Source organism: Phocoena sinus, chromosome 16 (assembly GCF_008692025.1).
Source record: "Phocoena sinus isolate mPhoSin1 chromosome 16, mPhoSin1.pri, whole genome shotgun sequence".
Taxonomy (NCBI): Eukaryota; Metazoa; Chordata; class Mammalia; order Artiodactyla; family Phocoenidae; genus Phocoena; species Phocoena sinus.
In genome coordinates, this window is record NC_045778.1 from 25,521,504 (window position 1) to 25,536,161 (window position 14,658).

The following is a 14,658-nucleotide window of genomic DNA, read 5'->3' on the forward strand; positions in this document are numbered from 1 at the left end:
CAGAAAAAAAAGGGATGAAACACATCTTTCAGAGAAGGTTGATTTCTAAGTTAGACGAATGGACCCCAGAACTCCTCAGCCAACTAAACAATACTGAATACTCACCACCTTCCTTCAAGCATCACAAAAAGTCTCCATGTTCGGGAGACTACATAGTTACCACCTCAATTTTCAGCTGTGAGTAAGTAAAGGATTTATTTTACTTATTTGAATACGCACTGTAAGTATATATGTGTGTTGTGAGAAGAATGTAAAAAGGATATAAAACCTATGACTACCTCAAATGTCTATGCTTGGTGTCTCATACCTGAAATTCCAATATCCCTTTATCTTCAGGCTTTGACTTGTTAAAATGCTAGTTTCTCTTAGAGAAAGCATACTTTAAACTATTCTCAGTCACATACATCTAGTGTAAAAGAGTTAGATCATTCCTTTAAAGCTTGTTTTGAGAAGGAGGGACAGGCACATTCAAGAAGGAAAAACAAAGCAGGGATACTAGACAGGATATAGAGGCAGGGGCAAGGGGAGTTCTGACCTGCTTATTTCCCAGTTTTGTCCATAGCCTACATGTCCCCTTTGTTATCTCAATTCATAATACTAAACAATAAAAAATCTGTTCCCACAAGAATGCCTCTATACCAAGGAAAGCCCTAGGAGTTATTCTTCTGAGGAAAGCAGGTGCTACTGATACTGTTCACCATATTTCTGTTCCTTCTTGCTCCCTCCAGGGCTCTCTCCAAGGTGGAAAGGAGCAAGCAGGCAAGCCATGATAGAGAACAACAACAACAAAAAAGATAAATCCAGAGATGGAGCAGATCAAACGTCTTCACATTTACATTCTGATGGAACAAAGTACAATTGTCCTCTAATTTCAAATGTGCTCAGGTTAGGCTGTTTCCCAAATAGAACTGGCAGTAAAATCCAGTTCTCCGAATCCAACGTCCTTGAGCTTACCTGAGAGGGGCTGATTCTTTGTCCAGCCACTCCTGGATACTGTGGAGTCTGCCTCCAGGATGCTACTACTGTGAGACTTTGGGATGTGACGCCAGGAAGGGGCCAACCCAGCTGATCTCTTAGCACTTGTATCCCTTCAAAACAGAAACCAGTCTAATGAAAGCATCAGAAGGCTGATAACTAGCAACATTCCTAGGACTAAATTCCCTCCAAAAACTACAACAAAAACCCCAAACATCGAACTAATATAATTAAAATACCTGCAAAACTACTTCTGAAAATTGAAATACCCACTCATTCCCCCATCTTATCTCACCTCATTCACATTTTGTACATCTAGCAGTGTCTGGCACAAAACTTATTTAATGAATTAATAAACAAATGCTCTCATATGGATTGCCTTCCTCTTTCTTATACTTTTGTAGCATCTTCTCATGTGTAAAACTAAACAGGGTCTGATGTCAGGGAAGAGCAGTGAGAAAGTATGAGGATACAGTTATCACTCTTACAGAAGATATCACTCCTTTCAAAGCTATACTGTTAGGAAACTTGTCTCTGAGGCAACTCAGTAAAAACAATATATGGAGATCTGAAAGTTATAAAGCAAGTGGGCCCTATGGACAGGGTGCAATGACCACTATTAAACTGTCATCATTATCTTATGGAATTATGAATATCACTGGCTTCATAAGACACAGAATCCCCAGTGATCTTAAATAAAAAAGCCTAATATAAAAGGCAAGAATAAATAAAAATTGGGTTTTCTCTCTGATTGTATAACTATGTAAGTTTTGGTTCACTAACTCATTCTTTCAATAAAAGTTATTTACTAAACAATTATTTTATATATAATACTTTAAAAGTTGCCTCTCCTTTCTCAAATGTCTTTGCTGCTTCTCCCAGCAGAGGGTACTGTTGCCATAGAAAGTTGATCGAGCACATTTTGCTTGCCCACAAGATGGTAATAAAGTCCATCTCTTCACTTGTCTGAGTTTAAAAGCCTCTTGGTGGCTCACATTTCTGCAAGGGACAATGTAGCTATTCAAAGGCCAAACAATACCTGCAGACATTCGAGCTCTCAGGCAGGGCTGCATCCAGGCTGACAGGGCTGCTGCTGTTCCTCTCACTGCTCTCATAGCCAGATTCCATTCGCTGGATTAGGCGAGGGTGCTGCTCTAAAAGGTGACAGCCTGGCCGTAATGGGCCCCAGATCTTGTACTGGGGTCTTGGTCCGCCAGTCTTAATGTCGTAGGCAGGTGGCTTGCTTAATTCGTCTGGTGTAAATTCTTTAGCTATCTCAATGAAAGGACAAGTATGGAAAAGGAGGTAGATTTAGCATCTGCCTCAAATCAAGATATAACTAACCCTTCCCTCTAGCTACTCATTCACTGAACTCATATCCCCAAAAGGCGACCCATGAGGATAAAATTTTTACCCTTCAAGGTAAAAATGCACCTTGCCAAGTCTACCAGAAAACCCAGGTTTTTTAAAAAATACAAAAATCAACTTTATTCAAAAGCTCAATTCTTCCCTAATTATCTCCTTACCTGAATCCTCAGAAAAGGGGCTAAGCTGCGTATAGCCACAGTGCTTCCTTTTTTCCTTACTAAAGATACTGTCAATATTGAGAGACTCCCGTTTGGGTCTCCATGTTGGACGATACTTGCTAGAAGAACTGGATTTTGACTCACTGCTGGTACTCTCTACTTCCCAGTCACGAGAGTGTAAAGGCAGGTTCCGAGGAGGTTTTTTGTCAGTCTGGTCTCCTCCCCTCCCCCCACAGGGAGATCCTAGGTTGGTCTGAGAAACCAGGGATGGTCTGTTATGGATAATATTGCTGACTGTCTCTTTAAAATCCCTTAGCCTGTTGGTGCTGCTGGATGATTTGGAGGCATTCCTAGGAGCCTGCTTCTCTTTCAGTGTTTCTCCTAAAAACACAAAGGATGAAACAACTGTAAATGTTTAAAGTCATCACAGGCACCCAGACCCCAGAGTCAAAAAAGAATGAAAGGCCTTTGAGCAGACAGGAGAAGCCACAGTTGGAGTGTGAGTGTGACAGAGTGAGTAAAGAAAGAGAAACTATGCAGGGGGGCTTGCCTTCACTGTGGTACCCTGAGGCCTGAAGCTCATCGCCTTTCCTCCTGACCCGGCCAGAGCTCCTCTTGCGTTCTATCAGTGACCCTTTCTTGGATGGGAGTTTCTGATTACATTCACTATCAGTCAGGTGTCCTGAAAAAAACAAGGAAATGGGGGTAAGCTGGTATCTGAGACTGACCTCCATCCTTTAGAGAACCTACTCTCCCTTTGGGATTCACGGCAGTACCACAAACTTAGTGGATCGGAAGCTGTAGAAGCCAAGACTATGTGATTTAAGTGTAGCAGGAATCTCTCAATAGATAAAGGCAGAAAAGCTCAAGTATTTAGTGGGAACTTCCAAATTTACAATGTCTCCTGAGCAATTACCAATCTCGATCCCACTCATAATCCTTCCCAGTGGCCCAGAAGGACACATTACTCGGTAGTTTTTAAAAGGCAAACGTTTTAAAGATTATATAAGAATATCATGGTAGCAACACATACCGAGTGAAGTTTAATTTTTATTACATCTGGTATTATCCTAGGTGCCCCAGCCTTTGCCCACAAGAGCTCTGATTGTATATGGCTTTAAGACCCAGTTCTAAACATTCCTTAAATGTGAATCATTCCAAAGGACATCTGAACTTTGAATAATTCTCATTCCCAGCCATAACCCATGCTTTACCAAACTTGACTTCGCCCAGAGATTACACTTCATAGTTCCTCAATACTAATCACTGGGAAACCCAGGAGATCTGGGCTCTTTTATGTAACTTGCCATACTTCACGCCCACAGTATGTGAATGTATAAGTATGATCTGACAACAGCAAAGGTCAGATTCTAAAGGATATAATCATCTAAGCTGCTGGAAGCCAAAGGTGAATTAAGCAACTGAATTAAATTGGAATATAGGCTTATAGGAAATCCCTTAGGGTTCTCAAATATCTGAGAGCTAGCAGAAATTTGCTTCCATATGTTAGTTATGAAAATCCTTGTACATATTCAGGTATGATATGCAATGATATGGCTACATATTTTCAATTACCAATGCAATCTCTTATTGCTTTTATCTAATCATTTGCTATCTCTGGGCCCATAAGAAAGACTTATCAGTTGGAACAACTAAATCCACAAATGTAAAAACCAATGGGCAAGCTCCTCTACCCCCAGCCATTCACAAACCCTTAAAATAAACCTGACTCTCCTTATTTATCCTGTGACTTGGTTTCTCCCTGTTTCACAGTTTCAGAAATACAGTCTAAAACAATCACACTTTGCAGTAGTCATCTATGCAATAGTCATCAAATGAAATCCAATATGAATCCAACCAAACCACTAGATCCAACTACCAATTTATAAAAAATATAGAGGAGAGAGAAACACGCTACAGTTTACCATACAGACACAATCAGCAAAACTTAAAATGTGGGAAAACTACAGCACAAACTACCTAGTTCTTCAACAATAAATAGAAAGGAAGAAACAGAGGCAAAACCTACAGATTAAAGGAAATGTAAAAGACTCATTAACCCATCACAATGTGTAGACCTCATTTGGATTCTGAGTCAAAAACAAACCAACCATTAAAAAATATGACATTTATGAGATAATAGGATATTTGAATGCTCATTGGTTAAGAAGTTATTAATTTAAAAAATGATTCTTTTAGAGATATATACTAAAATATTTATGGAAAAGCTGTTATAATGTCTGGGATTTGCTTCAAAATAATCCATGAGTAGGGGAAGTGGGCAGAGGTACAGATAAAACTAGACTGACCATGAGTTATAATTATTGAAACTAGGTGATGGGTACATGAAGGGGCTGTATACTATTCTGTATGCTTTTGAATATGTTTGAAATTCTCTCTCTTTTTTTTTAAAGGGCATGCACAGGATGTAAACCACCAATCTGAAGCCATGGGATCACTAATTCCCAAGTCTCTAAGAGTATGGGCACTGTTCTATGCCTTAGGTGATGAACTTTTCATCTCAGCAGTCAGTCACTTACTGTTCTTCCTTTTGTGCCCTGTAATGATTTCTTCCACTGACACAGGCACAATCTTCTGTAGATTAATAGAACAATTCAAGAATGTTCTCTGCATGGAACTCACAATAACAAACAGGCTAGCTTTCCATCCTTTTATTTCTCTGTCCTTCAGGAAGCCCAGCAAGGTGATGAGCAGGTTTCCCCATCCATAAATATGCCCCTTCTCTCAAAACCCTTCAGGGCTTTGAAACAAAGCCTGGCATGAGAAGGAAATGAGGTGCAAGACCACAAGGTTTAATGGGGCACTATGAGAATGACAGGGATCAAGAGCACAGCAGGAAAAAAGCTTTCAGAAAAAGATTTCAGAATAAATAATCACATTACAATTGTCCTTACTGATAGGCTGCTGTTGACGGGAACATCATCATTCATTCAGAAGTGAGTTGCTTTCTTTCATCCTTCTCAATTACCCAAGTTCTGTGCATTTCCCCCTTTGCATGACAAACATTTCTGACTTGCCCCAGTTTCTTTTTCTTGGGAGACCCTCTATGCAGAACTGAATCAGGCAAGCAGGGTCCACTGTATAAGTCCCTACCTGTGTCCCGACTGCTCTGAGACGTGGAATCGTTCTCCACATTATAGATGACTGTTCCCTGAGAATCAGAAGAGAAGTGACTGACCACAGACTCATGGTGGGAGTGTTTGTAGGGATAGCTCTCCGTTGAGGAATCTGTTCGAGTATCACTTGAGATGGAGGGCTCCCTCCCTGAGGGAAGGAGGAGACATGCAAAGGTGAGGAAAGAGAGGACAGTGATAGAGAGGGGGCGAAGAGCTGGATGGCAACAAAGGTTCACAAGGTAAGAACTTCCTAAATGGAAGGGTGAGAAGGATATACCAGAGCCGTTCTTCCCAACACCCAACTTCAGATAACCCAGACACACAATTCCTCCCACTCCTGCCCCTACCTTGCTGAAGCCCTCCCTTTGCCTGCCATTGTGAAAAACTCTGGGGCTTTTAGAAAACCTACAGGGGGAAAAGTAGAAGAAAGGAAAAAGTTGTGAAAAGTAAGATCTACTTAGGTGGCAAGTCCCAGGCCAACCTGGCACACATAACCAGTTGTTTCCCTATCCCTTGTTTCCCTATCCCATAATTTTTCTCCTATACTGCCAGAAAAGTCACTTTTAAAAATTTTAAAGCATTTTTAATATCTATGAGACATTATGGGGCAGTTATTTATACTTTGGTGTGAATTAGTTCAATTAGACTACTTTCCTCTGAACACCTAGCTGAGATATGCACAACAGTGTAAATGGGTGTTTGACTGAAGGGAGAAGCAGCAGAGCAGGTCTGGGTGGGGCACAAGGGTGGGAAGAACATACCATACAGGAGGGAGGTACAAAAGGGAGGGGAAAAGATTCCAAGGACAAGTATCTTCTCCTTCATTATACTCAGGGCCAGCCAGCCTTAGATCCAGAAGAGGAAAAGAACATTGCTTTTTCCTCCTTTTAGGAATCAAGCCAAAACCATTAGGGTTGTATTTCTATTACAGGATGAGTTTCTGAGGGATAGCATGAGACTTCAGTAATAAAGCTGCAACTGTTTCTACAGGAAAACATGATTTAAGTTCCAAATAACTGAATTAGAAGTGAACAGCTGATTCATAAGCTAAGGAATATTGCTACCAGACTTGGCATTTTAAAACAAAAATCTCTCATCCCAAACAAAATGACGAGCTTTGTAGTAACTCATATCATTTTCTGGGTCTTAACAACTCAAGTCACTGTTAAATTGCTAGTAAGAATGAGTCATCTTAGCAATATTAGAAGGTTAAATAGTGAGGTTTCCCTCACAAACTTAATACCTCATAAGTTCCTTCTAAATGAACATAATTGAACATAATTTGAACATAATTTCCTTCTCATTTTGAGAAATGAACATAATTTCATTCTCATTTTTGAAATGGGGCCAGGTGATCTAGACAATACATTCCTAAACACTGAAGGAAACAAAGCCTGACACAACTTGGGCTTCAGCATGAGTTGGCACTTCTTTCTTATTTCTGATGAATCCTCTTTCTCCAAGCTAGGTTAAGTGCTAGGCTCATGACTGTGAGACCCTACTGTCCAGTCCTCACATTGGAGTGGGGAGGGAGAAGTAAAGAGCTAGGCTGCTCACCTGAATCTTCACTATCGTAGCATGTCCCGCTGTACGACTGGAACTCAACTTGGGGGGGCAGGTCCTGGGTGGACACTGGGGTACCCTGGGGGTCTGCATAAAGCAGCAGCAAAGGCTGATAATGTCCCTTGATGCATTTGGTCACCACATCCTTCCATTTGGGCCCAATCTGAACCAGAAACAACCAGAAAAAGCATGAAAATTATACTTCATATCCATAATTCAACACATATCTTTCTACTCTATTTTTCTAAAGAAAATAAAAGAGATGAAAAGACAAGAACTGGGTAAAGAAACAACAAAAGAGATCTTGGACCTAAACTTAATGAATTTTTTTTTTTTTTTTAAATTTTTGGCTGCGCCATGTGGCATGTAGGATCTTAGTTCCCCAACCAGGGATCAAACCCACATCCCCTGCAGTGGAAGTGCGGAGTCTTAACCACTGGACCTTCAGGGAAGTCCCAATTAATTTTTTTTTTTTTTTTTTTTTTTTTTTGTGGTACGCGGGCCTCTCACTGTTGTGGCCTCTCCCATTGTGGAGCACAGGCTCAGGATGTGCAAGCTCAGCGGCCATGGCTCACGGGCCTAGCCACTCCGCAGCATGTGGGATCTTGCCGGACCGGGGCACGAACCTGTGTCGCCTGCATCGGCAGGCGGACTCTCAACCACTGCGCCACCAGGGAAGCCCCCAATGAATTTTTTGTTAAGTCTTTTTTAATGAAATCCTTTTAGAAAGCACTAAAATCCTATAAGAGATAGGAATGATGAATAAAATTACTTTTATTCCTGTGAAACATCAATTCAATTATGAATAAAAGTTCTCAAAGCTGAATATGCTACGTGAGGGGACTTCAGTTGACTTGGTGATCAATTTCTTTTCACAGACATCAAATAAAAGCCCTTGTTTGAAATTTGCATTTCTATAATTTTCTCCTAAATATTAAAATCACCTTCATGAAGCTAAAGAGCAGACAGAAACCCTCTCACAGACTGCTTGAAAATAAGTGACATTCCGTCTCAGAGTTCACACAAGGCAGGACATAAAATGTCAAAATGCTTAGAATATACAGCTGAACCTCTCAGCCTTAGCTTTGTGCTGGATTCAGCGCTGCCATGGCAGTGGAAAAAAGTGGCAGAATAGCCATGGAAACAACAATCCAATCAAATCCCCAAACTCACTCTCTTTTAAGTTTGATCCAGTCACATTCTTAGATGGTGTGTTCTTGGAGTCAGAACACTGGCACAGTGTTTATTTCATAATAGACGTTCAGTAAATTTATAACTGAGTTATCATTTTAACTGAAACATTTATATGCTTTTTACATACAACTCTGATTTAGTATTTTATAAGGCAGGTATTATTTTTCAAATGAAAAACCTAAAGCTCAAAGAATTTACATAAGTTGCCCAAGATTACAACAGTAAAAAAGAGATGAACAAGAGAATCAGGGAATTAACGAAGACTTTACTATTTGTAGAGGACACTACATAAGGCCCATGGGTTGGTGTAGATTATAGTCAGCAGTCTTCTAGCTGCTAATCTTATCACAAGAGGCTTCCTAACTCACACAGATCACCTAAACTACTTCAGCCACACACTCTGTGGTTTAGATAGTACCAAATTTCCAGCTTTAAATATCATTATAGCCTTATTTTCTCTACACTATCCCCAAAATATGTTAATCCGTGATAGAGTACTTCAGGGAGATAACAATCAGAGAATAATTTATAGCAGCCCTGGGACAAAGTATGACCCACTGTTAATTACAAGATTTGGAATTCTGAACTCTGTGCTAAGCTTATAACCTAATTTGAGGCATTAGATTGTTCTCACTCAAATCAACGAATTAACACATTTTTTGAACTATAAATTCAGAATGGTTCTGAATGCTGGTGAGGTGATTCCGAGAAAATAATAGAAGATAAATTGATCCTGTCCTCAAGGAACTTGGTCTGTTGGGGAAGACAAGACTGACACTCTCATAAATTCAATAGATAGGCAGACAGACATTAAAATTATGAAAATGAAACACTGAAGACAAGTAAGTGTCCACAGTTTTTTGTTCCATTCACCAAAAACGTCAAGAAGGACTTGAATATTCCTACCTCCTTGACGTGAGCATCATCAAAGTACATCCATTTGCGGATCTTTGTTTGGAAAAAGAATGTAGAATAATGTTTGCCGTAGTAACAGATCATTCCTACTAAGTACAGTTCAGACTGCTTGGCCCGGTCATCTGTCACTCTGAAAAACAGCTGTGGGGAAAAAGGAGAAAGAAAAGAACAGTCACATACTCAGCCCTCTCACATCATCTCTCAGCAGACTCCATCATTTCTTGATTAAGGTACTGACTTGCTTCTCCTTTTGCTAATCCATATTAATCATCAGAAATGAACCTAAAAAGGCAAAATTTTAGCGAAATGTCAGAGAGATAGTGGCCAAACTGGTAATGTGGTGATGTTTCTTCATAACTTTTATTTTATTTATTTATTTATTCATTCATTCATTCATTCATTCATTCATTCAAATTGCGGCAAGTGGGGGCTACTCTTCGCTGCAGTGTGTGGGCTTCTCATTGCGGTGGCATCTCTTGTTGTGGAGCACGAGCTCTAGGCGCGTGAGCTTCAGTAGTTGTGGCTCGCGGGCTCGAGAACGCAGGCTCAGTAGTTGTGGTGCACGGGCTTAGTTGCTCCGCAGCATGTGGGATCTTCCTGGACCAGGGATCGAACCCGTGTCCCCTGCATTGGCAGGAGGATTCTTAACCACTGCGCCACCAGGGAAGTCCTCTTCATAGCTTTTAATAATACTTTCTTGCTGGGGCCTATTCTAATATGAGCCAGCAATGTTAAAAAAACATAAAAACAAAACATTCTCAAGTTTCAAAGGTTATTTATCAGCTGGTGCCACAAATATAAATTTCCTGTTGAGACACTAAGTAGAAGGTAAGAAAGCCCTTAGGGGGAGCAATCCCACCATACTGGTTACCAACATTTCAATTCCTAGATATCTAGCACTGTCCTAGGTGTTAAGAGACATACAAAATATTTAAAGGCAAGGACTCTTGCCTTGAGGAATCTGTTTGGTTGAAAAATCAATCACAAAAATAAAGCTAGAATAGAACAGAATATGTAGGCTATAGAAATTCAGAAAAATGATCTTTTATTGTGCATAGCCTACTATGTCAGAGACTCCTTGGCAAGGAGACCTAAAGTAAGATCCCAGATGGTTCACTTATTCTCAACCGTGGCTTAATGACATTAAAAAACAACAAGGGATCTCCTTAGTCACAGGACCATCCCAGAGGGAAACCAGTAGAAAGGAAACCACAGACTTTCTGGCTCTTCTCTTGAACTGAAGGAAAACCCTGTCTGTACCTATACTAGGGTATGCCGCTGATAAGGTAAACAGCCCGTGTCTGAAGTCTGTTTCCACTAGAATTCTCTTCCAAGCCACTTCATTACCTTCTCAGCAGATGTTGTTTCCTACCATGAATTTAATATTCTAGGACTCATGTCATCAACTTCTACCTTCTTCTCCTCCCATAGTAGAACTAGTCAAGACTGCTCACTTCTTTGACCTTACTACCTCCCATGGTTGAATACAATTCCCTCTTCTACACTGGTATTAACTAATGATAAGTAGAGCATATGATAACTATGGATCACTTGATTTTTAACAGTAGCTAAGCTCTGCCCATTCTGTCTTTCAAGGCCAAGATCATCCCATATCTTCCCAAAAGCCTTTGCTTTTGTGTGTACAGATACACACAATATATTTTTTCAAAACTCTTTAATATTTGTCATTTAGGATATACCTTTGTGTTCAGAGTTCACTGCCCTTGAGCAATAGTAAGTTAGAAGAACTCCAAGTAAGAGATAAAGGTAACTAACACTCACGTCACCCAGCTTAAGGCAGGTGCCCAGGCTGTGAATGACATCCTCTGCCAAGTCTGAGTGGTCCGAGTCCCATACCAGCCCAATTGTGATAATCTGTGGAGCGTTCATCAACACACGGCGAATCTGAATCCTCTCTCCACAGTTGCTCTGAAATACATATATAATGCTAGTGAGGAATGTTGCCCACTGACTCTGCCTCAATTCCACTAATCTCAGGGTTTCCCTCCCCACTCCGAACCCCACCCCTCACTTAACTCACCGGGCAGTTCCGCAGATCCCCCATGGTGCTGGCATTCTGCAGCAGCTCACCAAACATGCTTGGTGAGGGTTTTTCTCGTCTTTCCAGCATACAAATAGCCTGATTGCTTCGAGATGGGGAATTGAAGGGGGATGATGTTGGGAGTTGTACAGGGTTATAGCTAAATCATTCATGCAAATTCCTAACTCACATGTTTGACTTTCTTCCTCTGCCCACTATGCCAAAGCCCCTCATCCTGACCAGCCTCAGTATCCCACAGAGTAAGTGTGCCTGCCTGTCCCTAAATCCAAAGCTCATAGAATCCCCATTCCTCCTCCCACTCTGCTGGCCAGAACTTGAGACTAAGAAAAGGGGACAGATGGGAGAGGAAAGAAGGAAAACAAAGGTTATTTTTAAATTACTGTTCTGAGTTCCTACAATACAGCAAATACTCAGCAATAAGGATACAAGCTATTTGGGTACCTTCAGTTAAAACCCAGTCAACTGAAGGATTGCCTAAGTATACAAACAGAGAACCCTATAAGACTCACCAAAGGGAAGTAGTGGAGATATAATGCACCATCTGGATGAAAGGCAGCGGATCAGAAGTGGCGCCACAGCTAGTACATACACACTAAGCCCGGGGAGAAAAAAGCAAAACCAGCAGCCACAGTCATTAACTGTTTTGGCACCCATTTGACATCCTACATCCTAGGATAAAGTGTTCTTGAAGAAAAGGTCTAAGAAGTGATGGGAATAGAAATAAGGTTCACCTGCTCAAACAACGTCATTGCAAATTTCTGGTGGGAGATGCAGTGTTGGGCAGTGCATATGTCCTCTTTGGTTTCATCAGCAATGTGGAAGTGAATCCTCATCAGGAGGTTTTCCTAATAGGGAAGGACAAAAAGCAGTACGTAGACAATATTTAACAAACAAAAGTACAAATTTGTTGGCAATGTACTCAGATAAACAGCAATCCTCCTTGAAGGGAGGAATACCTCTGTTTTTTTTTTAAATTTTTAATTTGAAATAATTATAAATTCACAGAAAGTTTCAAAAAAATTATACAGGAGGTCCACGTACCCTTCACCCAGTTTCCTCTACAGCTGACATGTTACTTAACTATAATACAATATCCAAACCAGCAAATGGACATCAATAAAATCCACAGAGTTTATTCAGATTTCACCAGTTTTACATACATTCATTTGTGTGTATGTGTAGCTCCATGCAATTTTATCACATGTATAGTCATGTAAACACTCCCACAATTAAGATATAAAACTCTTTCATCACCACAAAGCTCCCTTCTGCTATTCCTTTAACACTTTACCCACTCAATTCCAACCCTAACCCTTAGCAACCACTAACATGTTGTCCCATCTCTATAATTTTATTATTTCAAGAATGTTAAATAAATGAGATCATATAGTACATAACCTATTGATACTGTGTTTTTCACTCATCATTACTCCCTTTAGATCATTCAACTTGTTACATAAATCAACAGTTCATTCCTTTTTATTGCTGCACAGTATTCCCTGATATAGAAGTACCCCAGTTTGTTTCACCATCTACCCATTAAAAGCATCTGGGCTTTTTAACTTTGGGGCTGTCACAAATAAAGCTTCTCTGAACATTCATGTACAGGTTTTTGTATGAACATATGTTTTCATCTCTCTGGGACTCATGTACAGGAATCTAACTGCTGAATCATATGGTAGTTTACAAGTTTAGTTTTTTAAGAAACTGCCAAAGTGTTTTCCAGAGTGGCTATACCATTGTTCATTCCTACCAGCAATAAATCAGTGATCCAGTTTCTCAGGGGCACCCCTGATTTTAGCCTATATTTTACCCTATAATAGGATGTATATCACTCAGATTGTTTAATGGTTGCATAGAGTCTTTTGAAGGTTGATGAATAGAATCCAGAGTTGAGAAGAGTTAGGGTCCTCTACTAACAGTCACTGGGAGCAAAGTAGCCATCTACATAGCACATCACACTTGTGCTAAGGACTCAGCTATTCTCTGTTTAATTATCTTTACGATGCAGGAGCTCTCAAACTGTGGTCCCCAGACCAGCAGCATCAGTATTAGCATCACCTAGGAACTTGTTAAGAGATATTCTTGGGACCCATTCCAGACATACTGAAACAGAAACTCAAGGGAGTTGAGCCCAGAAATTTTTATTTTAATGGGCCTTGTCTCCTCTGAAGGTGAGAGCTACTGTTCTGTGCGATGGCAAGCACAAAACTACCCTAAGCCTGAAGGAAAAAGAATAAACCCACTAGGCAATTCATACTTTATTAGCAGAAACAACTTATAGAAACTAGGGAAATTCCTAGTTATAACTGTAGAGACCAGGAGCACAGTAAAGTAGCCAGTCCCTGATGGAGACCATCCACAGTCTCACCCCATATCAAAGAGGGCCAGAGGCCAGCACTTACAAAGCACTCCGCAGCATCATCCATAATTCCCAGCTGGAAACGCTGTTCATCCTGAAAAGTCTTTGCCAGAGCACTGCGGAGAGTGTCAGATGGAAGCACTTTTTCAGTACTGCACTGAAACTGGTTAAAGATTCCCTGTAGGGAAGAGGTTAGACAAGGGGAAAAGCACAATGCTGTTACTGAGCTTCGAGGCATCCCAGTCTGTCATGCTAGGATCTCCATGCTTACAGCTATGGAGCCAAATGTACTTTGAATGTGTTGATATGCTTGCAGTTAGTTATAAAAAAGTAAAAAAAAACGAGACTCATAATAAAGGGCATGATATGTGCTAATAAGGATCCTTGCTCTTCCATCTGAGTGTGATACCATCAAAGACTCATTAGGAGAGACCGTTGTCATGAGTTAATGCAATGCAGTTACCTCTGATTTCCTCTGATATAGAAAGAGGTAGATGGTCTACAATAAATAAAGATAAATTATATGTCACTGAATTGGTAAATTATTCTCTGGGGGCTCATCGTATGAAACTTGGCCCCTTCTTTTAAATTGTTTAGCTACTATAAAATTACCCAAAAGTAAAAAGAATAATATAACAAATACCTACGTGTCTAACACTAAGAAATAAACATTCTATCATGTTTACTTCCAATCTACAGATAAAGCTAAAGTCCCCTTTAAGACCAGCCACTCACTATGAGTTTGTTGCACAATCTTCTGTTTATAATACTTTTACATATATTTGTATGTGTGTATATATGTGTGTGTATGTATATAACCCTCAATAATACATAGTATGCTTGTGTGTATGTGTCTTTCATGTAAAAAGTATCACACTGAATTTTACTTTTTTAAAAAATTCAGCATTCTTTTTGAGGTTATCC

General features: G+C 40.1%; 1 protein-coding gene across 11 annotated transcripts in view; it reads right to left on the reverse strand.

Annotated features, from left to right (window-relative positions):
* The window catches only part of USP54 (ubiquitin specific peptidase 54), a 92,493-nt gene that overhangs the window by 31,809 nt on the left and 46,026 nt on the right, over positions 1–14,658 (reverse strand). For 7 of the 11 annotated variants that reach the window (XR_004346157.1, XM_032607967.1, XM_032607974.1 and 4 more), the window contains 11 exons: positions 13,778–13,912; positions 12,104–12,217; positions 11,882–11,964; positions 11,352–11,457; positions 11,087–11,239; positions 9,302–9,451; positions 7,196–7,364; positions 3,052–3,183; positions 2,502–2,882; positions 2,015–2,246; positions 955–1,088 (listed from right to left, as the gene is read on the reverse strand). Coding sequence is in view for 10 of the 11 variants with exons in the window: in XM_032607967.1 (XP_032463858.1) it covers positions 955–1,088; positions 2,015–2,246; positions 2,502–2,882; positions 3,052–3,183; positions 7,196–7,364; positions 9,302–9,451; positions 11,087–11,239; positions 11,352–11,457; positions 11,882–11,964; positions 12,104–12,217; positions 13,778–13,912 (1,789 nt within the window). In the remaining variant the exon portion in view is untranslated. Of the gene's footprint in view, positions 1–954; positions 1,089–2,014; positions 2,247–2,501; positions 2,883–3,051; positions 3,184–5,615; positions 5,787–7,195; positions 7,365–9,301; positions 9,452–11,086; positions 11,240–11,351; positions 11,458–11,881; positions 11,965–12,103; positions 12,218–13,777; positions 13,913–14,658 lie in introns of all 11 variants that reach the window. The other 4 variants (XM_032607970.1, XM_032607972.1, XM_032607968.1 and 1 more) reach the window with 2 other exon arrangements.